At 42.1% G+C, this 27,853-nt stretch overlaps 1 protein-coding gene across 1 annotated transcript in view; it reads right to left on the bottom strand.

Annotated features, from left to right (window-relative positions):
• Positions 1–4,864: 4,864 nt before the first annotated feature.
• LOC146822866 (uncharacterized) overlaps positions 4,865–27,853 on the bottom strand; it is a 159,184-nt gene continuing 136,195 nt past the window's right edge. The window contains exons 7-9 of the mRNA XM_085606320.1: positions 9,939–10,061; positions 5,069–5,218; positions 4,865–4,984 (exon numbers count right to left, since the gene is read on the bottom strand). Coding sequence (XP_085462446.1) covers positions 4,865–4,984; positions 5,069–5,218; positions 9,939–10,061 — 393 coding nt within the window. The remainder of the gene's footprint in view (positions 4,985–5,068; positions 5,219–9,938; positions 10,062–27,853) is intronic.

The following is a 27,853-nucleotide window of genomic DNA, read 5'->3' as shown; positions in this document are numbered from 1 at the left end:
TATGCACACAATAAATGTAATGCACTGCTCTCAGCAAGGCAAAACCAGTAATGGCAATGTTTCCCTCTCTTTCTCCACACACATAAAGGTAAGTAACAAATCAAATTGGTTCCTACATTATTTCAAATTGCAAAACACATTTCTATTGGTTACACATATTAACCCTTACCAACTGACTTCTAAAAGCGACCAAACTGGTTCTGAAATGTTTGGGAAACGCGATTCCACCATGTACCAATGCAATGGAGCCGCGAATCCATACAGGAGTTCAAAAATATATTACAAATAAAAATAGCACTATTTTTTAAGAACACACCACTTTTAAAGATACTACTGACTTGGGAAATGTCACTTTAATAACATATCACTTATATAAAAATTACAATTTCACATGTAAATCCACAGTTAAGTTTCAACCCTTTCTGCTTAATGCCAGCTTCCATAGTAACAGTTCATGGAACATTCAACTTAACTGACAGGTCACAAGTTCACTATATTTTCAAGTTCAACACATAATGTTGCAAATGCAAATAGCAGGTGTGGTTGACTTTCCAAAATATGACCTTATCCTTTCTACTGTACTTTTCGAAAATGTTTTACTAACCAATAAAGAACATTATTTTTAAAGAAAGTAAAATGCACACTATTTTTGAATGTAGAATGTTCTTAAACAGCAAATCAATTCTCTACTTTAAAAAAAAAAAGCATCTTGTCCACAATTTTACCTACCTCTCATTCTACCAACTGACTACCTCAGCTGCAGACATATTTTCATTACTTCCAGACATTCCTTCAAGATGCTTACAGTGTGGATTGTTGGACACAGCTATGTTTTCTGGTGCACCAGGTATGCCGAACGCAGGGGTATTGACAAAGACCTAGCTTTGCAAAATGTGGATATTAAATGGATTGCACAAAGAGGATTAAAGTGGCACCAATTTATGCCTTTGGTTAAAACCTTTTTGCATCTCCAACCCCCTGACATCATGATTGTGCACTGTGGTGGAAATGACCTAGGCACATTGACTGGGGTAGGTCTGGAAATGCTAATGAAGGACACCTTTGCACAATTGATGTTGCGTTTGCCTCAAACTGTCTTTGTATACTCTAATATATGCCAAAGACAGAAATGGAAGTCGTCAACTCAATTCTGTCCACAGATTGAGAAAGCTAGAAAGAGTGCCAATAAAGCTGTTTCTGCTTACCTCAGAGACCATAGGAGAGGCTCCATCTATAACAACAATCTATGTTTTGATATGGATGGCATCTACAGAAGTGATGGAGTACACTTCACAGATCAAGGGAAGTCTCTCTGAACAACCTAATAATAATCCACATTTGTAAAGCGCGAACAATCACCCGTAAGGGTCTCTCGGCGCTGGGGGCCGTCGGGAAGATTAAGCAAGCTATTGCCCAGAGTCACATGGTGCTGGGCTAATCTGCCGCCGGCACCGGGGATCAAACCGTGATCCCCAGATTCCGGAGTCAGTCGCCCTGGCCGCGGCGCCACACCTCTTCTAAAGCTCTGCATCCACACTTACATATAGCTACAACAAAATTAAAATGAAAACAAGGGCTCTTTTTAGAGCCACCCTATAACATAATACTGAATATAATTTTTTTACACATACATATGTATTTTTTATTTTTTATGTATTTGAGCACCAGAAGTGGATTCCCTAAAGCATGAATTTTAATGTACTGCAACAGAACAAACTTTTCTAGTTTCACTATTATTTTTCATTTGATATATTTTTAACAACTCTATCAATTTTAATCTTCTCATTAACTTCAATCACAATACCTCTTTAAAACAGCTTCCCAAATACAACACTACTTTCTAAAATATATACTACTTAATTATTTATTTAAGGTGAATTCGTGAATCCCACGCAACGTTACACAAGGGGGCCGTGCTGAGAGTCGCGTTGGAGTCGCGACTCCAAACGTGAAAGAAAAAAAAACGCTCGAATTCCATTATTCGGTATTCATCCGGGGACCCCATCCTCCGGAGCCTGCCAACAAATTAAAAAATAAGGAGAGGGACCACGTGGCCCCCCTCCTCAGACCATGAATGGCCCCAGAGACCACATCGCCGGGGCCCGCCACTATTTATTTTTGTTTTAAAAAGAGGGGGGCCGCATGGCCCCCCTCCTCAGGCCAATATTGGTCCCGGGGACCCCATTCCGTGGGACCTGGCCATTCTTTTTTTAAATAAAGGGAGGGGGCCGCATGGCCCCCCTCCCCTGGGCCGATATTGGCCCTGGGGACCCCATCCCCCAGGGCCTGGCCTCTTTTTAAAAAATAAATGTAATTAAGAGAGGGGGGCCGCGGTACCTGCTGGCTCCTCTGCTCCCCGCCTCCTGCATGAGCCGGCTTTGCTTTTGGACAAGGGGAGCTGCTAACATGCACCTCCCCTTGTCCAAAAGCAATTCTGCTTTGCTTTTTGGAAGCAAGAGTAGTTTTTGGCCCTGGGGGTGGCGGTTCTGAGGGCCAAGGAGGGCTCCAGGAAGGGGGCCGCATGGCCCCCCCAACCATCATTTCAAAGCCCCGGGAGGTGGTGGTCGCTGGGGCACAGGGGTCCTCTACGGACCCCCGTATTCAAATAACTATATGCCCCAGGTGGTGGTGGTCCCCGGAGTGTATGGGAGGCTCATGCCCCCATGCAAAAACATTTTTTTAATCAGAGGTAACAGTCGCTGGGGTTGCATTCCCCCGCAAATAATAAATGAAGCCCTGGGGAGGTGGCGGTCCATGGTGCTGCGGGGGCCCCCGCTACATAATTTCGCATTGCCCCAGGACCTGGCCCACCCGGGGGCTTAAGTACAACAACACGCTTAATTTTTTTGTATTTTCTTGCCCGGATTTACGCACCCAGCGTGAATTTGGCCGATTTAAAAAAAATATATATCTTTTTGGGGCCCTGGGGGTCCTTGTGGGACCCCCTGAGCAGGCCTAGGGGGTCAGGGTGTTTCTACCCTGCCCCGTTTTCTTGTAGTTCATTTTTTTTTCTGTTTTCTTGTGACTCGGTTACTGAGTCACAAGATAGCTGCCAAAACTCTCTGGTTTGGAGTGTTTGCAGCCAATCAGAGTGAAGCTTGTGCTCAGGAGGAGTCGCAAATCCTCCTAGCTGCTCAGATATCGATATTTTTATTGTTTGAATTTCTCAGCAACTACTGAACAGATTTACACCATTTTAAAAAAGAGTGCTTTTTGAACCAAGACCTACCTTTTTTGGTGTAAGTCCGTTCAGCAGTTCGGGCTGTAGCTGTGTTGAAAGTTACCTAAGGAAATTAACATTGGGGAAACGTGTTTTGGAACCCCCCTTTTTTCTTGGCCCTCGCTTGATGAATCACCCCCAAACTTTTAAGACAGGAGCTGACCGGAGCGCCCCATTAGTTTAAAAAATTTCACGAAGATCTGTCAAACGGCGCCAAAGATATTGGCAAATCAAAAAACGCTTTTAATAGGTCCTAACTATAACTACCTGCTGGCGACCGTCAGTAGGTGAGATATATATATTTATTTTCCCACTGAAAAAAACATAGGCTAAAGTGATGTTAGAGTAAGGGATCTAAGGGTAAAAGTGATGTTATAGTTTGGTATTGTAATTAAATACGAATTAACATTTAAAAGCAAAGAAAACACTGATAGTTGACAGTTTTAGCTTAGTGAACTAACTATAACTTGCACCCATCATGCACTGCTTAAGACCTCACATATTACAGCACTCATGAACAGTTAACTGATATCAACTCTGACATTACTGAAACCATCCTAAATTATGTTATTGATGACATCACTGAAGAAATCATCCAGTCATTGTGACAGCTTCTGTTAGGGTTTGTGGACTTGAAGTAATTCAACAAGCTACACTAGTGCCCATTTTTCTATCACCAACCATGTGATGGACATAACCTTTGACCACATGCTGGCACAGCCTATCTGTCATATATTTAAATACTTGTATTCACCCACCTAACAAAAATTCCTCTACACTTTAATGACACTACCCCCTTTTTAATCTTTGAACACCCTCCGAAAAGAGTTTGTGCTCTAATCACTTTAACATGATCACCCTTTTGAAGACCTCACATGACTAGCAATTTTAGGTCAAGTGGTTTGACAGGTATACTTTTGCCAATGATGAGAGACCTTCTGTCAGGCCAATTAGTAACCTCTGTAGTTGGTAAAATACATAATACACATTCTTGATATGAGCACAATGGCATTCAACCTCAGAGCCTTCTAAGTGGGTCACCCCTATATTCTACATTAGACAACAATCTGCAATGGCTCAAAACATTCAGCGAAGATCTGGAAATAAATATCCACATTTTGTAAATGTCCTCAATGTATAGAATTTGTCTGTGATACTGTTTTACAAATATTTAACGTGGTCACGTGCCCAAACATCCACTGATGGATAACATATTATCAACAAAAGCTTTGGCTTTTCTCACAGACGTTTTGCAACGGGCTTTGGCTTTTAAGCCACAATCTACTTTGAAAGATGCATCTGCAACCCACATCAGGTGTGCACAGCCTTCACCTTGTTTAACGTGTAGTACTACTTGCCCCCCAAACTTTACTGGTTTGTGAATGGGGCACCATATAACTTTCAATATGAGCAAACACACTTGCCTCCAGGGCTTATACTGTTGCAATTCTGTGTAACCACACATGTACACACTGTATCTCTATGCTGTGAATGACCTTTTAAAAATAACTTTTTTTTTTTAAATAGTGTAAGGGCTTATGGATTATGGATAATAGGAACAGCAGAATCAAGCATGATATCATTTGAGATATCATCAGCAGGGAATGGCCAGAGAGGACCCCAACCTCCACTGTGCATGGTCTTTCACATGGGGTCCCAACCCCTCCCTGTGAATGACCTTTTACTAGTGTAACCCAAGAAGAACAAGGGCTTAACCCAATGGCAAAAGTATTCTGATGTTCCTCCTTCAAAACAAGTGACTTTCTACAAAAAATAAATTTCTAACAAAAGTTATGTAGACCAAAACAGATAGGCATTTGTTAACATATAATAAAGGAATTGCCTTACCTGGCAGATGAGTATGCCCTCTGTGAGAGTGAGAAGACTGCTTATTTTTGATAGAAGCTGTTTTGCTCTTCGCGTACAGGTGGAATTGAAACAGTCAGCTTCATTTGGAGGACCTCTCATAGCTAAGTCAGAATGCACTGATCTCATATCCTGCAGGTTAAACATTAAGATGTATGAGACTGTTGTGCAGCAAACATTAATCTATTTACCTTTTTTTAATTTTGAAAATGGTTCATTTGGGTTCTATAAAAAATCTCACATCATCTTGATGAATAAATTTATATAAATATATATTGATATGAAGATACAGTAAATATAAGTGAAAACATGGACAATTTTAGAAAATACATTAATTTTGAAGACATTCACTTCTATTTTTTGTAGCCCACAAATACTTAAGAATTCTTTTTTGGTTCTAATAAAACTAAAGGTGCAATTTTTGGTTCAACTTAAGCTACTCTTTCAGTTTAAAGAGCATTATAAATCAATAATAAATGGGCCACTATTTGTGATGAATAGCCACATATCTGCATTGCCTGCTTAGGCTTGCTTTTTCATGTTGGACAAGCTGAATCTTACACTTTTTTAAATATGATTATTAATATTATTATTGATGTTGTTGTAATTGTTTTGTTAAATTGTAATTGTTATTAATATTACTGTCACTGTTTCCTATGTTCTTATTATTATTACTACTATGACTGATTGGTCGAATAATGTGGGAAAGCTTAAGAGGGAAAACTGAGAAATTGCATCTTCGCTCGTCAACCTAGATTGTTCAGATCCTGTTGAACATATTCATCATACTTGGTCGTGGAGATTTTGCAACCTACGGCCTCCCCTTTATCCACATGTGTTTGCTTGTGAATGTTGTATGAGTCCGTATGAGTCTGGATTGTTTTTGTTTTTTTCTGTATGTGTAATTGTTCTTATCCGGGGGCTATTTGCTCAACAGTATGCTGTATTTGTTTTTGAGTTCCATGTAGGAATACTGTTGACTTTTATGTACATATATATATAAAAAACGGTTTTATGGAAAATAAGAAAAAAACAATGGAAACCTTTAATACATATATCTTCAATGCCAAAAAGAGCTTCAATAAACAACTATGATAACATTTATTTTGTTAGTCTTGTTGAGATGATTACATTGTTGTTGAGCCCATGCTGAATTCAGTTCTATTTTGATGAAAGAAATATAGTTCTTGAGGGAGTCTTTGATTGTACATTTCAAGGGATGGAACAGGTTCTATTGTAAATGCTTGGGGCGAATTTGTGTAATGAGATTTTACATCACCACACTAATCGTCCCCAGGGGTGACTGGTGTTCATGGGCAAAAGGGGCGTTGCCCTGCCACCCTCGGGGAAGAGGTAAGAACAGGGAAAATAAATACATAGCAGCTTAAATTAAATTACTGCTGAGGCAGTGTACTGAATCTCTTGGGTGAACTCTAGTGAACTTTGCAGATGTCCTACTTCGCAAGCGAGGTTTTCTTCATCCTGCAGGCAGAAGCTACAGGAGAGGGAGCGCTGAATTAGAATAGAATGGATCTGGTTGCTTTTGAGGTGCATGAACAGTGGCTGTGGGAGGAGTTACAAAACGCCATGCACTTCAATGGCTGGGGGTGGGGCAGGCCAATGAGAACAAGGAGGGAGTGGGTGCCAACAATTTGTTGATTATCATAGAGAGGCGAACTGTGGGAGGGGTGCAGGTGGCTCCTCTCCTGGCAGTAACATGTGTTTGGAACGGCATTTGGTTTCACTTTGAAAAACAATTATGAAGCTGAACACACAGAGCGCTCTTTATTTCGACCATAGATGCCCAAGAGAAGGAAGGAATCTGTGGACAACAATTGCATTAGAGGACTAAGAGGTAAGTGTGCAGTTAAATGTCCCCCCACCCCCTCTCTGCTGTAGCAGCTATAGAGGGAGTGGGGTTCTTGATGGGCCTCTTCTGTCTGCAGCATGGCAGACAAAGACTCATAATAAACTTGGGCGGGTAAGTGAGTGAAAGGAAGGATGGGGTAGATGGACGGAAGGATAGATGATGGATGGGTGGATGGACTGATTAAATGAATTGTGAGTAGATGGATGGAATGGTGGATGGATAGATGCATGGAGGAATGAGTGAAAGGATGGATATAACCGTGGAAGAGTGAAAGGGAGAGAGGGTGTTTGAGTGAAAGGGAGGGTGGATGGATGGATAGATGGATGAATGGATAGGTGAAAGGATGAATGGATGGATGAGTGAAAGGATGGATTGATGAATGATGAGAGAAAGGATGGATGGATGAGTGGAAGTGCAAAAGGAAGGATGAATGGATGAATGGATGGAGTAAAAAAATGGATGGATGAGCACAAGGTGGAAAAGTGAAAGGATTATGTAAAGAAGGATGAGTACAAAAATTAATGGAGGAGTGAAAGGCAGGGTTGATGGATGTCTGGATGAAAGGATAGATGAGTTAAAGGGTGAATTCATGGATGGATGAATAGATGGATGGATGGATGGATGGATGGATGGATGAGTGAGTGAAAGGATAGATGGCTGTGTGAACGAGTAAATGTAGGGATTTGTGAGAGGATGGCTGGATGAATGGTGTGATGGATGGATTGATGAAATAAAGGGCGGATGGATGGGTGTAAGGATGGACGGCTGAGAGAAAGGGTGCATAGATGGATGAGCCAAAGGGAAGATGATGGATAGATGGAATGAAAGGGTGAATGGATAAGCAAAAGGATGAATGGATGATTGAAAGGATGGATGAATGGATGAATGAAAGGGATTGATAAGTGAAGGGATGGATGATTGAGTGGATGGATTGTTGGATGGATTGGTGTCCAAGGACCAGTGGCGGCTCTCCTTCATGGGCTCCACAGCTACACTACACCCCCCTTGAATTGTGATCCATTTTTATTGTATCTCTTGGTACAATAAAAATAAAATGCAGACCCGCATTGGGTCCAATTAGAAACTGAGGCAGCTAGTGACATTGTTTGATTGCTGACACTGGTGCATGAAGGCGCCTGTGCCATTCCAGCACTGTGAGCATGTCTGTGTAACTATTTGTGTGAGTTAAAGTGAGAGCGAGTCAGTGGAGTAAGTCAGAATGAGTGCGAATAAGTGACAGTAAGGACGAGTATATGTGAGAATGAATTTGAGTGAGGGAGAATGACAGTGAGTGTAACTGAGTGCTACTGTGTGTCAGGCACAGTAAGTCAGTAATTCAGAATACGTGAGAATGATTGGGACTGAGTGACACAGAGTGGGTCAGAATAGCATGAGTAAGACAGCGTGAACTGAGTAAGTCAATGAGAGACAGTAAACTTAGGGGGTTATTTACAAGAAGCTTTGGCTGCCGGAGTGTAATTTATTAAGATGCTCAGGTGGCACAGGCTTCTGAATCATATCTATGAGGCGACGCAAAGCCACCCTGCGTGGCTTTGCATAGCCTCATAGATATGGAGATAAATAAGGCAGCTCAAAGCTCTGCATGCCTTACTCTGTGTTAAGGAGGTGTTCCATAGGCATTGCGGTTGGTATTCCCGTGCAACACCCAGAGAATATGACACTGCCCAGATTTACAATGTCACGTAAACCTGGGGCAGTGATAAAACCTTACACCTTCCCAGTGAAGGCTTAACAAGGAGAAATGTTTTAATTTCTCCTAGTTTTTTCCTCTTTCCTTCTCTGCTGCATTCTACAGCACAAATAGAACATGGACAACACCTCCATGAATTGTTTTTGTGCAGGAAGGTGTCCTTCCTACACAACAACAATCCTGCCAACACTAAACAAGGGTGCCTGTGTTGGCGCTAGGCACCAATTTTGTGTCAACGCTGACTGAAAGGAATGCACCATATCTCATAGATAAGGTGCATTCCTTCCTTTTTGATCTTGCCTGTGCAGTGCAGCAAAAAGGCATGAGGCACAGCCCTACATCAAATATTTGTAAATGACGCCCTTAGCACAAGAAACTGTGAGAGAACCCTTCAAGAAGAAGCTCATTGAATTAGAACCAAAGATTATGTCCACCACTTGTAAAGGTCACCAGTCACCACTGATCACCCCCTTTTATTATGACCAATCAGTAGCCTAAATTAGAAAATAGGTCAGGAATATGTGGCATGGAGGTGGCATGAGGCTGTTATTTTAAAATAATTAACCTCACAATTATGTTTAGTGGAAAGAAGGTTAAAATTGTCTTCAATATCTTCAGAAATGTACTGTGTTTGCCTTAAACTGAACCTCACTGGGGGACTGCCTATGTGCATGAATGGTTCTGCAATGCTGAAGAACATTTCTGTGGCCTACATTTTCTGACCTAATTCGAAAACTGATGCCATTATGCACATGGTACTGTCCTGCCAGCTCTGAACTGCCAGGGCTGAGATCTGGTGCCCACCTTCATAACCCAGGAAGGTCCTGTTTCAACCTCCGGAATGAAGAAAAGAATGCTACAAGTGTATGCAACTATTGGCTTTGTGAATCTTTGTTATACAAAAACCTTTCCTTCTTACCTTTCTCCATCCATCAAGCAACTCATCATGCTCCACTTTCAAATGATGTAAGGATGTCTTAGTTCAAATGCTCTTCTTAACTAAGCTCCACTATCCTGAATAAGGCTCCTAGCTTTAGGGCCCCATTCTTAAATTGAGTGTAAATAGCTGGATTGAATGCTCCAGGCAGATTACATGTCTGAAGCAGCTTTGATCTTCACTGCAATCCACTAGGTAGTGAACATTGGCTTTACACAAACATGCATGTAACTTAATATCAATGTTAATGCTAAAATAAGGTCCAGATTTATATAATGCATTTTTATGTTCCATAAAATGTAAGTATAGAAATATTGTATAAAATGAAACAGACCAGAAGAAACCTTCCCAACATGTGCATTTTCCATTCCATTTCCTCCTCCTTTTTCTTCAAAGCTTCCTTCAGTGAAACAATTTCAGCCCTGAGTGACTGAGCCGCTTGATTATGGACCTGTTCCTGTCACAGAGGAAGCACAGTTTAAGTACTTTTACAAAACACTTTCTATAAAAAAATATTTCCTATATGTATTCAGAGGCCACATTTTCATGAGATCCAACACCCGATCGAGATACCTTCTTACTACAGAATGTCCCTTGATGCTAATTCCTTCTTGGCCCACAGTGACGTAGCAAGAGGGAGCAGTCCACCCGGGCAGCATGAGTTTTGGGGGTGGTGGCCCCCCGCTCTAACCTGCAGCTGTCACTGGGCAGCAATTGCATGAATCGCCAGCACACCCCCAGCTCTTTAATGCGGCCGCAGCGGGTCGTCAAACAAAGGGACCGCCACGGGCGGCCAAAGGTCTGGCTACGTCACTGTCGGCCCAGGCACCAAAACTACAAATTTCCCGCAACAATTGCATCTAGAAAATGTTGGACCTCTCTCCTTCTGTAGAGCTATAAAAAGGAATGTGTTGTAGCTCACCCCCTGATTTCTAAGAGAATTTGTAAAACCTGGGCCACCCCTTCCTCAGCATCACGCCTTTCAGTCATGAGCATTATTAAACCCACTAGTCAGGAGTATTCCAACTTATTCATGGCTCAATGGACCATAAAAGAATACAAGAAAATTGCATAAAAACATTTTTACACATTAAGAACATTGTAAGAAATAAAATACATAAGAGCGATCATGAATTAAAAATCTTTCAGTTGCTCACGTGCTCATGTTGGACTTAATAATTTCTGACAAACCACATTGCTGTTAAAAATTTGGCGACTGCAAATACGGTGGGAGCCGATAGGTCTGTCTTTAAAATTCTGTATGCAGGAAGATAACTCCTGATGCCTAGATTTCTCAGGAGTGGGATAAGCCAGTGCTTCCGAGATCTATTATATGCTGGGCAGAAGAATATAATGTGCAGGTCATTCTCCCGCAAATTTGCACATGCTGGGCAGTGAGCCATGGTGTTAGTTTTAGCCCAGTGTTCGGTATGTGCCCTCAGAGGAAGGGTACCATATCGCCACTGCATGTATAGTTTCCTTGTTAAAGGGGGGCCAACATCATCTAAAACGGGCTCTAGACTATACAGGTCTTTTATGGCAAAAAAGTGGTTAGATAGGGATCCCTCGCGTGTAGTCTTCACTAGAGCACGTAGCTTATACTCAAAATAGGCGTTTACTAAGAGTTTACGTGGAGTCCTGCAACAAGCATTCTCCGGATTAAGCCACAGCTCCGATCTTCCCAGGATTTCAAAAGTATTCTTGACATATTTTAACCACGGTATTTCTGTCGCTTTTGGAAGGTGCAGAACCTCGGTAAGTTCGGCCCTGTATGCTGATAGTTCCGGCGAGCTCCATAGCCTACGCCAAAAAGTCAAGGGTTTAAGACCCAGCTCCTCCGTGATTGGTCTTAGGCCCAAGTCGAGTCTTAACGGGATAAGTGGGGTGCTGGGTGGTAGTGCTACCAGTTGTCTTATGAAGTTGTTCTCAACTATCAGTAATTTCTGGTCAGCTGTGTGCCCCCATATCTCGCCCCCATATAAAACTGCCCCTCTAGCCTGTGTTTTATAAATTTGGAGGGGTGGGCCTAATGGTTTATAAGTTGACCTGGCTAGTGTCCTAGATCTACCACCCGTTGACTGTACCAGTTTTAACTGAGCCTTAGTTCTGTGCGAATCCCAGGTCATGGTTTGATTGAGCGTTATCCCCAAATAGTCAAACGTAAAGACCCGCTCTAGTCTGACAGACCCTATCATGGGGTTTGGACGTGTAAGTGGGTGCGGGTTGAAAATCATGTACTTTGTTTTGGACGCATTGATTTCCAAACCGCGCTCACTACAGAAATTCGAAAACCTGTCCAACACCCTTTGTAGGCCCATGGGTGATTTAGAAAGCAGCAGGGTGTCGTCTGCAAACATAATTGCAGGCACCCTGCTGCCATTGAGCTTGGGGGCATCGATGTTTTTTATCCCAGATAGATGTTTAATAATCCCGTCCACAAAGAGGCAGAACAGGGTCGGTGCAAGCACGCAACCCTGTCTAACCCCCGTGTGTACCGGGAAGCCCTCCGATAAAGCTCCCCCTCTACCACACCTCACCCTAGCAAAGTTGCCGTGATGTAGTCTAATCAGCATTAATAAGATGTCATCCGGAAGTCCTAAGTCATTTAAAACAGCCCATAGTTTATCTCTGCATACCAGGTCAAACGCTGCACGTAAATCAACAAAGACCGTGTATAGGGTGCCACCCTCAATTACCACGGTCTTCCAATATAAAAGATTGAGGCGAAAGATCTGATCTATGGTTGAGACACCCTCTCTGAACCCAGCTTGATAAGGGCTCATTATGTCCCGTTCCTCAATCCAATTTTGAAGACGGTTTAGTATCAGTCTTCCGAAGAGCTTTTGCGGAACGTCGATAAGACTGATAGGTCTATAATTGGATGGAAGCAGGGGCGAACCCTTTTTGTTATTCTGATAGACTTTGCCACTTGTAACTGTTGTTCATAAAGAAAAACATAATAAATATTTTTTCCAAAAGAGAATATATGAACAGAGGGTTATGTATATTTTGTGTACTTTTCTGCACTAGCCTTAGCTTCCAGTTGCTTACAACACAATTGTTTGCTTTCACACTATACCCAACCCGTCCCAAATAGGATGCGCAGGCGTGCAGTCTGGCTTGAAATTAATTTCATTGAAAAAATCTCAAAACAACTGCAATGGCAGCTAATGAACTTTGAAAGTGATGGGGTGTAAATGCCTACCTCAATTAGGATCAAACAAATAATAGAAGAGAGAGATACTGACTCCTTGTAGTTGGCTTGAGGATAAACAATGCAAACTGTATCACAAATTTTACATAAAAATCTAGAAGTTCTGAATCAACTGTTTTCAATACTTTGGTGGACTTATGAACCCCCACACTTTTGGAGATACGCCCTGTAAATTGCATTAGCCCCTAATTATAATATGGCCTTTTCAAAAGCGAGGAAAACTGTCAGGCGTCTCTTACACCTTCCAATGCTATGTGCACACATGGCATAGGGTGTAAGAGTAAAATAAAATCTGTAAGAGAACCCCTGATTGGCAGGATATTGCAGAACCACTAAAGTGGTGCACGCACAAATAATGGTATTTTGCAATATATTAGAATTATTTAGATGCTATTGATGTATATATCATGCATGTAAACAAGGATTATCATAGTTATAGCCATCTAAACCATTACAAATAAAAATAAGGGTGAAAGCTAAATGTATCCCTAAATGTACACATAGCATTGAAGCTGGTTCACAGCTAAACATAATATGCACTGTCCCCCTCACACCTGTATGCTTGGGAGCCTCAAAACAGAATAGTAATTGTCAGCATCTCGCCCCTGTAACCGGTGAGATTGATTGTCCTTTTCTAGTAACTATGGCCTTTCATACCTTTCCAATGCATTAATGCATTGGAGTAAGGCAGGTTTCCTTGCACTCGGCAAACCCATTTTTTCTACAAGACAAAAACAATGCTTGCAAAACTGTTGCACTGCATCTTTCAGTTCCCTCGGAACAGAATGTGCACAAGGTCAACATTCTGACAGATCTTTTAGCCCCTGTTGAGAGAATTGAGAACATTTATCTCTTGCTTTCTAGCATAAGCAGCTGAAATATGTGCAACTGAGAATATACAATATGTAGAAAGACAGAAAGAAATCTAAAAACACCGCATTAATAGAAACCTAAATCTTAGGCACTAACACTTGTGTCATACACTCCAATGCATTCATTACGCAAATTACAACCATTGTAGAAACATGTAGCGAAAGCATGCACACCTATGACTGTGGTGTTACAGGCAAGTCCTAAACTCCCCACTAAGGGGCCGATTATGATCTTGCTAGGAAAGCCCTCCATATGGCTCAGATCCGGAGGGCTTTCCGAGCGAATCATGCTCCGGTAGTCCGAACGAGTGAGTATGATGCATCTGTATACTTACGGACTCAGTTCGTTCGGACTCCCATTGAACTCTATGGGAGCCTGTGTACCGACACGTACACAGACTCCCATAGCAAAAATGGGTGGGTGGGGAAAAGCATACACCCGCCCGCCACACTGTGCATTCTTGGATCGGGGGGACCCCTGGGCACCCCGTAACAGATTCGGAGGGCCCCAGGACAAGGGGGCCTGTTACACCCCCATGAAGTACGATTCCGACATCTGTTTCGTCTTGCTGAGACCAAGTCGATGCGGCTGTCCAAATCGTGCATCGTACTCACTCAGTCAGAATCCGGCTCCATTGCGGGGCTTGATTTGGCTACAAACGAGTCATACGGACAGGATCGGGTTCCGGAAACGATTCGGTCGATACGTAAGCGATCTTTGCATCGTACTTGGTCGTTCGGACCAGTGTATGATTCGGTCAGAAACAAGGGCTATGAATCGGATCCGGGAAAGCCAAATCCGATTCGGAGGCCTTCCGAGCGACATCGTATTCAGGCCCTACTGATGAAGGTCACCATCCCCCCAACATTAATTTGAAAGAATGATGGCAAAAGGGTGGATCTCCAAATTACAAGCTGGTTAAGCAAGATAAATATTGAAATGCCTTCACACAAATCAAAATCATAAATCATGTGGAGCTCTCCGACTCAACTGCAAAATCTCCTCACATGGTTAAGGGTGTGAAACATTTCAAAAAAGTATTTAACTCAAAAATGTATATTAAAAATATTTTTCATGTAAAATGAATGTAAATTCATTTAAATATTTATTTTATATGTAGAGCAAAATATAAAAGAAATGCTACAGCACCATTAGCTTAATTTTTAAATATATTTCTAAATGAGGGAAATATATAAGATAAAATTCAAATTATTTTTCTGAAGTTTAAAGTAAAAACATATTCCCACTTAAAGAAAGAAATATTTTTTTATGCATTAACAATTATTAAAAGTGTTGTATACAATTAACTAGAATTAATTTAGTTACATTTTAATAAAAATAGTGTCACATTAAGTTTTATGTTTAAAACATGGTAATAAAATAATTTATCTTTAAATAATATATTTGTACTTTTTATATTTATTTTTAAAATTAAATTATATTTATTTATATTCTAACTCTTTTAAATAATTTCATTTAGTTTAATATTATTTGCTCTGGAGGTTTAAATGAATTCCCTGCCTCTATTATTTTCTTTGGAAGGGTGTAGCAGTAACAGTGGTTGGCCATGTATGGTGCTGGATGTACTACTGTTTTTAGGTCGCGCCTATAGCGGCAGCGCACATGCGCTGCTCGCTCTGCGAGGCATGCAATAATGGAGTATGCAGTGGAAGCTACTCTCCGCCCATGTTTTGCATTGGCTTGTGTCATTGTCTTTCTTAAATGCTGCCTTCTGATTGATTTTGAGGCTTGTTAGTTCCTCCTTATTATGGCCATGTCATCGTTTGTATCCTCCCATGGTTACTGGCCCCTTTACTTCGAGTGTTACACGGTAAGGTACGTGTTATTTAGACTGTGAGCACTACTTTGTTCGTGCCTTCTCGCTCCCTTCTCCCCCTCCCCCCACCCGCACTCCCGTTGTCCGTGCATCCCCCCTCCTGTTGTCCTTGATGCATTGCTATAGGTTTTGCATAAATGTGAGTCCTATTGCATTGCAAATGTTTATTAAAGACGTGCTGTCGAAAGAGATCCAGGTGACTCTGAAAACCGCTTTTGCTTTAAAAAACAGATGTTGATTTTTACACTGAGCATACATTTCAGTACCTCACTCCACCCTCCCTACCCCAGCAACTCTGAGGCTGGGGTTCCACTGCAAGAGGAAACACTGAGTCCGAGGAGAGTTTATGCCGGACACGCTGCCAGACCTCGCGTCTGGAACAGTTACATGAATGCAGCTGGTGTGCTGTATACGTGTCTCTCTTACAGACTCTTCCCCTCCCCGCGTTTTTTCCCTCAAGGGAGGCGCGTGGGTGGGGCCACCACAGCGAGGAGGGCCTAGCCTGGCCGCTGAGGCCACTGCCATTCACAGGGGTTGGAAAGCGACAGCGGGGAACATGGCGGGGTGTGCATTAAGGCACTTTAGGGTCAGCGCGATGGTGAGTGTCTGAAAAGTTAAAGTCACTACGCGTGTCTTTGTATACCATGCCATCAAAAGGATTCCGCTATGTATCGCTTTATCAGCTTTTTCTGTATAGTGCTTCGTACCATGATGCAGGTGTCTAAGCACTTTCGTGAATCCTTGAGGCACTAAGATCTGCCTCCCTTCCTTTCGAGGTTGACATTGTTAGTGCAGATTAGTTATAGAAACAAAGTTAATATTTATAACACCTCAAGGACTCAAACGCATGGAAGTAGCTTGGCTGAAAAAATATATGCACTGATAAATTAGTCCTAATGGAGAAAAAAACGTTTTTCGCACCAGCCCTACTATCTTCACTACTTTTAAATGACTGCATTTTTGTTGTACTAAACATGGCGTTTTATATTATTCCATATATTCATTCAGAAACATATTGGGTTTTTGGCATGAGTTTGTATGTATAGCGCATGCCTGTAGCTGATTGACCTCTAGGCAGTTGAGAGAATTTACAGGAGGCTTCTGGAGCTGGTTAGTTAGTGGTACTGCATTGAGAGCGGTGGTATCTGAAGTCCTTCGCCGTAGTGACAGCTAACTATGACCTCTGATGCCAGACTCTCTCTCGGCCTTCCAGCATTTGTCCCTGTTGCGGGCCTCATGTACCACCCATGCATGGCACATCAATGCCAATCTCTCCTCCTGATCACTACTGTCTTTCTCCCACAAACCATCAATGCAGAAAATGAGATGAGAGCTCATACTCAGTGCTGCCCCCTCCATTCCTTGGCCTCTCCGCTGAGGTTGTGTTTTAATGTAACTTCTTTTATTCCTGCCTTATTAGGACATAATTATCCCTTGTATTTCTTTCTTCCTTTTACCTTCTGTTGGAATTTCCCTTTTCCCCTTAACCTTGGTTCACTGCTCCCCCCCCCTGCATTCCATTGTTCTTGAAATATCCAGGCGCGCACCTTAGTATGTTGGTGATAGAGATTCAGTTGCTCTGAGGTGACTTGGGGTTGTAAGTTGGATAATACACTTCTCTTCTACCTTCGCTTGGCCTGAAGAGTATTATTACAGGTTGACTGGTCGTTTTTCGACCAATTCCTTTGCTCCCAGTCCATCTTCAGCCCCCACAATAGATCGACATTGTTGAATACGTTGCAAGGTATGGTTGGGCCCCCAATTTTTAAGGACATTAAGAAGAATAGGCATCTCAAAACCTGGAAAATTCCCTCTGACGGGCCCCATGAAACACTCAGTAGTGTGGCACTTGGTCCAGAAAAATATGGGATGGGCAAAGACCATAACTCGAAGCACCCCACTGTGGGACTCAGAACAACTAGGGGAGCTCTGGAAGACTAAGGGGTTTGATAAGTGGGAGTTGATAGAGATTTCGCGGGTGGCTGACCTTTGGAAAAAGGGGGATGTTCTACCCTTCACAACCCTTCAACAAAAATATGAACTTGCAGAATCGGAAAGATTCAGATATCTTCAGATGCGGCACGCCCTACAAGCAGTTATCCCCAGGCGGGAGACCCCTCCGGAGGTCTCTCCGCTTGAAGATAGGCTTTTCGATGGATACATGCCCAAGAAGGCAATTTCCCTGACGTATTTGAAATTAATACGTCACTCCCCTGATCCCCTCCCGCAGCTTCGGATAAAGTAGGAAAATGACTTACAGGAGCTAAATGAAGACGAGTGGTTGGATGCGCTGGCGTCCCCACAGGAGGGGGCAATATCCTCTAAGTTGAAGTTGGTGCAACTGAAAATACTTCACAGGATCTATGTAACTGGGCCTATACTAGTCAAGATGGGATTTGGCACTGACTCTAGTTGCAGAAGGCGTTGTGGCCAAGAAGGCACATTTTTCTACATACTATGGGAATGCCCACAAAAAAGCTCGATATTGAAGAGAGGTCCACTTACACATTAGGGAGGTCATGGGGCAGGCAATCACTATTGAGGCTAAACGCTGTCTTCTAAATATATGGGAGCCAACGGACTTGGGTAGGAAAGAACAAATCTGGGTGACTCTGGGATTGATGATAGCCAAGAGAAATGTAGCAAGAAAATGGGGGCTATGTACAAACCCGAATCTTAGAGAATGGGAGGGCGACATGGATTGGTGCATGTTTTGTGAAAAAACAGTGTATGTAGCGCAAGGCTGCCCTAAGAAGTGGATGCAAATTGGGGGAAAGTGGAATGACTACAGGGGTAATATCTGTGAACCACCAGCTCTGCCGACACAACCATCCCTAGAAGAGTTAAAACCCTAATATTTCAGTGTTTGCTGTAAAACTGTAAATGAGAGTATAACGCTGTATGGAAAGTATTATCGATTTTCATGCTCTTTGACTTGAACTACTGTAAGTCTGTGACAATGTTTTTTTAACAATAATAATAAAAATAAATAAATAAAAAAAAGAATAGGCATTGCCAGAGTGGAGAACCTTTAACATTAAAGGTGCATGGCATGTTGCTACCAGACGAAGCCTGTCCAACATTCATCATTTTTTTTGTTCTGTGCCTGTGGCCTCTTCAGGACTGGTGATCGTTCTGAGAAGTTTCCAGTACATGTTCCCAAGCATTGCCTGGTGCTCGCGCGCGCTGCCGGCCCCAACTCCCATCACAACATTCTTCAGCTGCATGTCTTTAAAAGAGTCCCTCCTCCCAGTAGCCGATGTGAGCGACACAAAGTGCATATACTGAAGTGATTTACTGTGTTCATGTGTATACTTTTGAGATCGGGCCGCACTGAGTGGTTTTAATGTACGGGCGGGAGTTGGGTCATGTCACCCGGGGTAACTGGCTGTTAATTGTTGCTATGAATGAACACTGCTGGCCTTTGAGATCTACCTACTGTGCTATGCTTCCACAAGTGTGACTAGGCACGTGGCACAGAGTGGAGACCTTGTGTCCCCGAGTTAACCTGGACTTGATTTTTAAGTCAAGCACTCGAGACCTCTTGTATATATTTTAGTATATACTTATAGTGTATGTACTTTGTGGGTTCTGAAGATCAGCCCTAGGACTTGTCTGCTTCCGCTTTGGGACTTTTTTCTGTTCAACTGCCTCTATTTAACTGTCTTGATAGAAAATAACCAGTAGAGGTCAGTAAAATACCAGAATTGCTTTCTGCTGAGGGACTTTCTTTTTTTAATTTTTCTGGCAACTGCCTCTATTTAACTTTCTTTATAGAAAACGACCAGCAGAGGTCAGTAAAATACCAGAATCACTTTAGCATTCTCTTGATTACAGTCCATATAAATTGTCTTACACGAGCTCCCATAGACAATAATATTTTTTTCAAATCTTGTATTTTCAGTGATATGACCACTGAAGGCCCTGATTTTGTATTAAAAACAGCTTTGGACTATACTATTTCCTGCTGAAAGGCAATATTTCCCTCCATGTGTTCCCATACATGATGTGTCACACAGTTTGGTGGTTACTTTCCCTCCATGTTAATGAACAGTAGATGGTTCAGCACCCCGGCTAATGTGCTACATAGCTAAATACATATAAGGTGCCAAAGGCGAGACTGATTGCATTGCAAATGCTTATTTTTTCAGTATTAACTTACACTCCGATTTTGTGAATAATCAAGGCATAGTAACCTTAATGAAAAGTGTAAATTACTCAGAAGTGTAAGTTACCACCGTGAATCGGGCCCAGGGTACTTAAATTGCATTTAGCTGATGCACTTTGTGCTGGGATAAAAGCATTTGTTGGGCAAAAAGTGAATACATTTGAAGGCCCAAGGAGTAGGCCTGGGCAAAAATTTCGTTCCGTTCGCGGAAATTGCGATATTTTGACATTTTTGCGTTCCGCGGAGAGCGCGAAAATGTCAAAAATTCCGGTTTCCGCAGCTTGGCGATAATTTGTTTCTTGCTCGCGCTGTAAAATGATACATTCTCGCGCGCGCGCGATCGCCTTACCTGAATCCCTGCGTTCGCCGACAAGTTTTCTTGATCCGGTCGCGTTCTCCATGAGATGTTGTATTGTTTTTAGCCATTTGCGCTGTCTCGCGACAGTTCGCGCCCGCAGTGACGTCATGCGTCGCGCGATCACGTCTTTCTTCTCGCGATCATGCACCGCGAGAACAACTCAAAACAAGATGGCCGCGCCCGCAAGCAGCCACATGGGTAAGTTGGCGACCCGCAACCATGCAGAAAATCGCGCGAACATGCCGGAAAAAAACTTCCGCATCTTCGCGATATTTCTGCTTGTTTGCGATAATTTTAAACATTCTCGCGATAATTTGCGAAGGTTAATTCCGCAAATTCCGCCCACCCCTACCAAGGAGTTGCCTATAGATTTTCATGACCTCAAGTAACTTCACTCGAACAGGAAACAATGCGCCAGTAAAATAGTCAGTATATCACACAACAAGCAGAGCACTGATTAAAAGAAAGTTAACATGGAAATCCTTAAGGAGAGTTGGCATTTCAGTTTGTCGTGTGTCATTGATGGAACAAATGTCATGCAGTGCTAAAAGAAGCACAATTTAAGGCAGTCACAGACTTAAAAATACAAATCTGCGCCTGGGACTGTAACTATGTGTGTGTGTGTAAGTGTCTACGAAGAGTTAAAAATAGTTTGTGTAAAGAATTTGCCCCTGGCCAGAGTGCGGGCCATGAAATGAGGGTCAAGTTAATTGAGTACAAGCCGTTCACAGCTGATATTGTATGCATTTTGCTAGGCAGTGATAATCCCTTGCTGATTGAGAATGAAGCTAACAGAGGTGATATGATTACTAATCTTTCATGTTTCTTGCAAATGCATGCATTTTGACTTTTCATCACAGACTTTAAGCACCAGCATTATTCACATTTAGCTTCAGACAATGAACAGTGTGCAGTCACTGTTTTCTGAAAGGAGGTGAATTAACAAAGGGGATGAGCAATTGTCAATATTTGGAAAATATGTATATGAGTTTTGGCTTATATTTTAATCAGATTCCACAATATATCAAGAACGGGCTACCATTATGGTAGTGATAGACAGGATGTTGTCATGTGTGCTCCCAGCATGTCATGAATGGGCCACTGTTAGGCGAGCCAGACTGCATCCAGGAATGAAGAAATATCTCCACTATGGGACTCAGTTATAATAAGGTTAGCAAGAATGGTGCTAAGAATGCCCACAGATTTTCAGGAAGTGCCACTATTATATCATGGATGGCAAGAAGGGCATCAGAAAATATCACTACTTGTCTGGGATGGTCTATAAGTAAGCCAGGGATAGCCAGAGTGTCACCAAGAATGGCCAAATATATCAAGGATGAAGTGGTATTAATGCACAGAAGAGTCAAAATGTTCCCCATAGTCTCTATATAGCATGAACTGATAAGCCAGAGATAGCAAGAAGTTCTCCATAAATGCCTCAAAAATGTTATTCTATCAACCAGCCCTCTATGTCTGTAGTCCCTACAGTCATTTATATTTATTCAAACAAGCAGGTGATCCAGCGGCGTACCCGCAACAGATACTCCAATACCATATACTCACCTGGGCCCATAAAAACACATACACACAGTCTATTAAAACTGCTGGAGTCAAAGTTTATATTTCTGACTTCAAGATTAGTTTCCTTTCATTCCTAACTAATCTTTTCACTGATCAAAAAGTTCTTTCCTCTGGTTAATGGACCATTAGTTGAACGAGTTGATGGCGAAATGACACTAATAATTTATTTTATTACCAATGAAATAACCCCAGACTCAGGAACATATTAAATCTTCATCTAAATTAATTGCATGAGATCCAACTCAAAGTACAGTACAAGCTCTGTCACTCATAGGAAGGAAATTCAATTAATCAATCATCAAACACATACTTTATACCTTGCAATGACTTATGCACAGAAAGGAGAGGACAGAGAGAAGATATCTGCACATTCACAAAATAATATTAACCTAGGATGGTGTGAAAACCAACCCCTCGGCCAAAGGGCTGGTAAGGGTCCCCCGGGAAAGATCAGGCAACAAAGGATTCAGGTCAGGATAGATGACCTCTCTAACACCGACACTTGCGCAGCACCCCTCTCTGACACTTTCTTCCTCCTCGAGATTCTTCCACGATCTTCTTCTAAAATAAATCACTTAAGATAGATGGTTCTGCATTTCGATTCTTCATCAGCATCTCTCGTTATTCCGACAGCATCCCGATGGCGCTTCTGTCAGGGCGACTCACACAAAAAGGCAAATGAGAATCGAACATACAAATCTTCGTCGACCAATCCTAAAACATCTTCCACTCAGTCACCCAATCAGATTCCAGCTCACGTTCGTGGTCTGACCAATACCAGCGCGGCCTTTTCAACGTTGTCAGTTCTGCTCCTTACTACTGATCCCTCCTTTACAATTCGCGTCAGTCACACGCCCGCTGTTTCAACCTATTCCAGCGTGACTTTTTGTGACGTCAGTGCAACTCCGGCAACTGACCCTCCCTTCACAAGGTAATACGAAAACTTATTTTCTTTACTTTTCTTTAAATGAAATTCGTTAATAACAACTTAAAACATTCGCTACTCTGCCTGTTCCACTAAACAAAGGATAGATTTCTGACTTATTCCTTGAGTCTCAGAATTGCTCCTCTTCTACTGCGAGTAAAAGCCTCGGTTTACCCTTCTTTCAAGCTCAAGAGAACCTGTTACTCCTTCAGTGTTACCCTTACTAGGTGATATAAGACCAAAGTTTCACCAGCGAACCCTTTTCGCTTCCATTCACACTCAACTTTTATATAAATAGTCCCTAATTTACCACTGCCAGCCCTGCGTGGCTTCTCAGTGCTATTCCAACCGACGAGTAACCTCACTGCAGTATGGCTTCTATCCCCACCGCTATTCATTTTCCCAGGAATTTTCCAGACAACATAAAACAAGACGCTAACTCTTTTTGTTAAACATCAATAATCAATACTTATCACCAAACAAGTCAATAATAAACATAGCTCTGCTACCAGAAAACTGATCCAGCAGCATACCAGCAACAGATACTCCAATACCATTTACTCACCTGGGCCCATAAACACACATACACACAGTCTAGTAAAACCGCTGGAGTCAAAGTTTATGTTTCTGACTTCAAGATTAGTTTCCTTTCATTCCTAACAAATTTTTTCACTGATCAAAACATTCTTTCCTCTGGTTGATGGACCATTAGTTGAACTAGTTGATGGTGAAATGACATTAATAATTTCTTTTATTACCAATGAAATAACCACAGACTCGGGAAAATATTAAATCTTTATCTAAAATTAATTGCATGAGAACCACCTCAAAGTACAGTACAGTCTCCGTCACTCATAGGAAGGAAATTCAATTAATCAGTCATCAACCACATACTTTATGCCTTGCAATGACTTGTGCTCAGAAAGGAGAGGACAGAGAGAGAAGACATCTGCACAGTCACAAAATAATATTTACCTAGGATGGTGTGAAAACCAACCCCCTGGCCAAAGGGCTGGTAAGGGTCCCCGGGAAAGATCAGGCGACAATGGCTTCAGGACAGGTTTCAGGACAGGATAGATGACCTCTCTAACACCGACACTTGCGTAGCACCTCACTCTGACACTCTCTTCCTACTTGAGATTCTTCCGCCATCTTCTTCTAAAATCAATCATTTAAGATAGATGGTTCTGCACTTTGATGCTTCATCAGCATCTGTTGTCACTCCGACAGCATCCCGAGCTCTGCAGCATTCAGCAAATCTCCGTCTGACTAACTAACTAAAGCTACCTCAATTATATCCTTCTATATTCATGTACCACCCATTAAAGTTTCAATATTGTAAAAATACTAACTCTGATTGGACAGGCAAGGGGGAAGATCATGCTTATATGTCACCTTAGTCTATCATTCCATTGTTTATATATCCAACCCCTTAATTTTTATTCCAAAACTTTATTCCCACCTGTATTCACATCTTACTAGAAACATTTGTTTTATTTTGTCGTGAACATCCATTCATCCAGAGGTCTTCAGTGCTAGCTCCCAGGATATGTAACTTTTGTGTCCTTGGATCGCATTCAAGAGTATCGTCACTCTTTCGGCTCATGTTCAACAGGCATGTGAGGAGGTCACATGTCTAACAAACTCTGGACTCACACAAGAGACCCAAATGCGTACTAATAAGAAAGTCAGAAAGAAAAATATTAATCTCAAGAATAAATGGTTTCACTGTATACCACCCATCTCTACTCTAATTCCATTTACTTATTATTGCTTTCCCCGCATTAGCAATAGTAAAATATCTTGGTTTAATTTCAGCAAAGCAGATGCCGTGCATGTGAGCTTTTAATCCGCCATATTAGTATTTTCTGCTCATGCTCAAGAATTTCACTCCAAGCGACAGCTCGTCATACTGCATAGATGCAGTTCACGCATGCGCAATAAAGATTTCCTGTTAGCAGCCATTTTATAAATTTGCTCGAGTTACTTACGTTAGTAAACACATATGCAAGCCTCTCTGACCCTTATTTTGATGTGGTGCGTATTAGTTTTACACAATACATAATTAATAAAATGTTAGGGAGTTAAATGAGAGGATTGCTTCTCTCTTTTCTATGAGTCCTTGCTCCATCACAGGCAGGTGCAAACATTCACATAAGGACACACTCAGTCACACACACTCACCTATATATTCACATATGCACAGATGAACCCACACAGACATGCAAGTCTTTATGCCCTAGTCCGCTCTTCACTTACCTCCCAGGTAGCTGAGAAAATCCGGTTTCTTCGCAATGCTGCTGTTCGCAATCCTTTACTCTTGGCTTTGCACAGTCCTTGTGTACATGTGACCACCTCATCAGGTGACAAGAGGAGGTAGATCTACCTGGTGCTTAATTTGAGCCTGTGGTTACAGCTGGGCAGGCCCTGATCGACTGTTTACCCGCTGTGCTGGAGCCGCTGGATGCTGTTTTTTTGAGGCAGTGCGGGCACCTCTGCCACTTTCTACAGCTTCCCCAGGTAATTTCACCGGACAGTGTATGTAATGGGGGCTTCAGAGACGGTAGAGACAGCGAGAGAAGGAGAGAGAGGGATGAGAGGAGGAAGGGATCAGGGCTGGGTCAAATATTTTGCCAGGGCTGATTTTGGTTTCCAGTCCAGCCCTGGAAGTAGTGCTCACCAGGGCTCTTGTTTTGGGGACCAGGACATATTTTTAATCATTAGACATCAGAAGAAAGTGCAGGAGTGAGATAAAAGACAGAGAGTGGATGGGGTGGATGAAAGAGGCATGCGATGCATTCAAGAATAGACAGTATTGATATTCAGCAATCCCAACATTTGCCAGTGGCTTCAGAGGGCTTTCAGGAAAACCTGAGCACTGGCACTTATTCTTTTGCAAATTAAGAATTGACTCTGGCCCCAGTGCCACGCAGCTACACAGGGGGGGCAGTGCCTCAAGGACAGGTCATGGGCTAGCAGACTAAGGGCAATGGCCTGTTTACATGTTGTGTGCCTCCCAGATCTGCCCCCTTTTCTCACTGGATAATCCTCTAAAGTATTTAGCTATCCTTGAGAGGACAGAAGGGAAGGGGGACTAGAGACTAAGCCCAGTTCCCATCAGCGTTCATTCAGTGTGAGGTGTGAGGCAAATGTTCACCCTAAGCCTTGGAAAAAACTCTGATTTGGTAATGCCAATGTGTCCTCTCCTTTGCTTTATGGCCGCAAACAGGGCACGTGATATTGGGGCAACATTGGAGGTGCCCACTCTTGAGTGCCCAATGTTTGTCTATACACTGCTTCAATGCTCTCCTACTTCCATATTTAAACCAGTCTGTTTGTCCCGTCCTTCTCCAGGACTTGAGGACTGCTTCATCCCAAACCCCCGTTTGAATAAGGCACCACGGGTCAATTAGTGAAATGGGACAGAAATGTGAGACACACTGAACAGTTTGGGCATATCAACTGCATACTTGTAATTTTTGTGCATGTTCTAGTGCAGTGTTCTCCAAAATCGGTCCCGGAGAGCCGGATCCATGACAGATTTTTAAGCTAACTACAATTATCTAAATGGGGATATGCTAAAAATCTAGCATGGATCCGGCCTTCCAGGACCGACTTTGAAGAACCCTTTTCTAGTGTATACATGAGCATATCATGCACTTTCAGAATAACATTTTTAAGCACATTTACACATAAATGTGAAAGCACAACACTGAGTGTCATTTTTTGCTTTCATTAAGTGTAATCTGGTGGCAAATAAGTCGCAGTGCAAGGTGTTTCCAACCATTTTAGACACCTAATTTTAATGGATCTTTGTGGTGTTATAACTAACGCCCATTCACCAAAATCATTTTGCGGCTTTTTATTTTAGTCAAATCATAAATGGCAAAGGATCTCATTTTTACATGTACAGTTGAGGATCTAATCTCTCCCATGCATTATGTACCTTGGTTGACAGATGGATGCATCAGCCTGAGGGATTATAAATTATAATTGCACTACCTACTCTATGAGAGGAAGGAGAATCATCAAATTTGTATTGATTTTGTTTTTATTTTATTTTGAGTCACATATGTATTAAGGTATTGACAGTGATGGGGAAGTGTTTGCTTGTTGTCAACGGGACAGGTACAATATTAATGTGTTTTCAATATGTTCCACCTGATGATCTTGTTACACTAAGAATCATTCACAGTACAGTCCTAATTTTTGAATCACTAAAGGTATTCATCAATACAGAAATAAGTTTTGCAATTTAGATATTTATTTGCATCTATCAATAAGAATTAATTTGTATTTCAGCTCTATGGAGTTGCAGAGTTTTAAATACAGTTTTTCAGCTCTACAAAGTCTCTGAGGTTCAAACACCCATAGATAGTACAGAGATTGTCACATGAAATATAAGTCATATTGGGAATATTGAATTGGAACTTAAATTGTGAAAGGCTATAAGAGTTTTTTGTTTCAAATATCAATTTTAATGCAGTACAATTGGAGCCTAGCAGAACGAAGAGGCAGAGTAAAGATATCCAGGGGCATTACAATAGGAGTGGCGGAGCATGGCACTAGCCTCCTCGGGTTAACGCCACGCTACGCAACTTCTGAAACACAGGGCTGCTCCACATTTAAAACAATGTGGTGCATCCTTATGTTTTCCCCTGCGCTGGTGGTAGATTTAGCTGCCTAGCGCCAACTCAGGCACCCTTGCACCATAGTGCAAGGGTGTCTGTGTTGCAAGGGAAGATTGTTTATATGGAAGGTGTCCCACCCTGCACATAAACAATCTTAAAACGGCTTTTTGTAACTTCGATATGTGCTGCTTAATTCAGCACACATAGAAGTTGCAACTCGTCATTTTTTTAAATGATTGTTTATGTGCAGGAAGAGACACCTTCCTGCACATAAACAATCAATGGCGTTTTGCTGTTCCTATGTGTGCTGAACAATGCAGCACACATGGAAACAACAGAAACAAAGAGAAATTAAACATTTCACTTTGTTATGCCAGGGTATGACCAGGTTTTCCCTGGGCTTAATTTTGGCGCAGCCCCATATTTATGCCACCATTGTAAATATGGGGCAGCAACAAAATCAATGGGTGTTGGGGTGAAACACCCACTGCAACACCCATTGCCCTCCCCTTTCATGCTAGGTATAGCGTGAAAGGGTGCCTTATTTACGAGGCAGTGTTAAGCCACGTTAAGTGGCTTACCGCTGCCTTGTAAATAAGGCAGAGCCTCTATCACCACCACAACTTCGTGAAAAATGATGTTGTGGTGGCGATAGGTGCTTG

Source organism: Triturus cristatus, chromosome 5_2 (genome assembly GCF_964204655.1).
Source record: "Triturus cristatus chromosome 5_2, aTriCri1.1, whole genome shotgun sequence".
Classification (NCBI taxonomy): Eukaryota; Metazoa; Chordata; class Amphibia; order Caudata; family Salamandridae; genus Triturus; species Triturus cristatus.
Note: the sequence above shows the minus strand (reverse complement) of the source record. Positions and strands in the feature narration are given on the sequence as shown.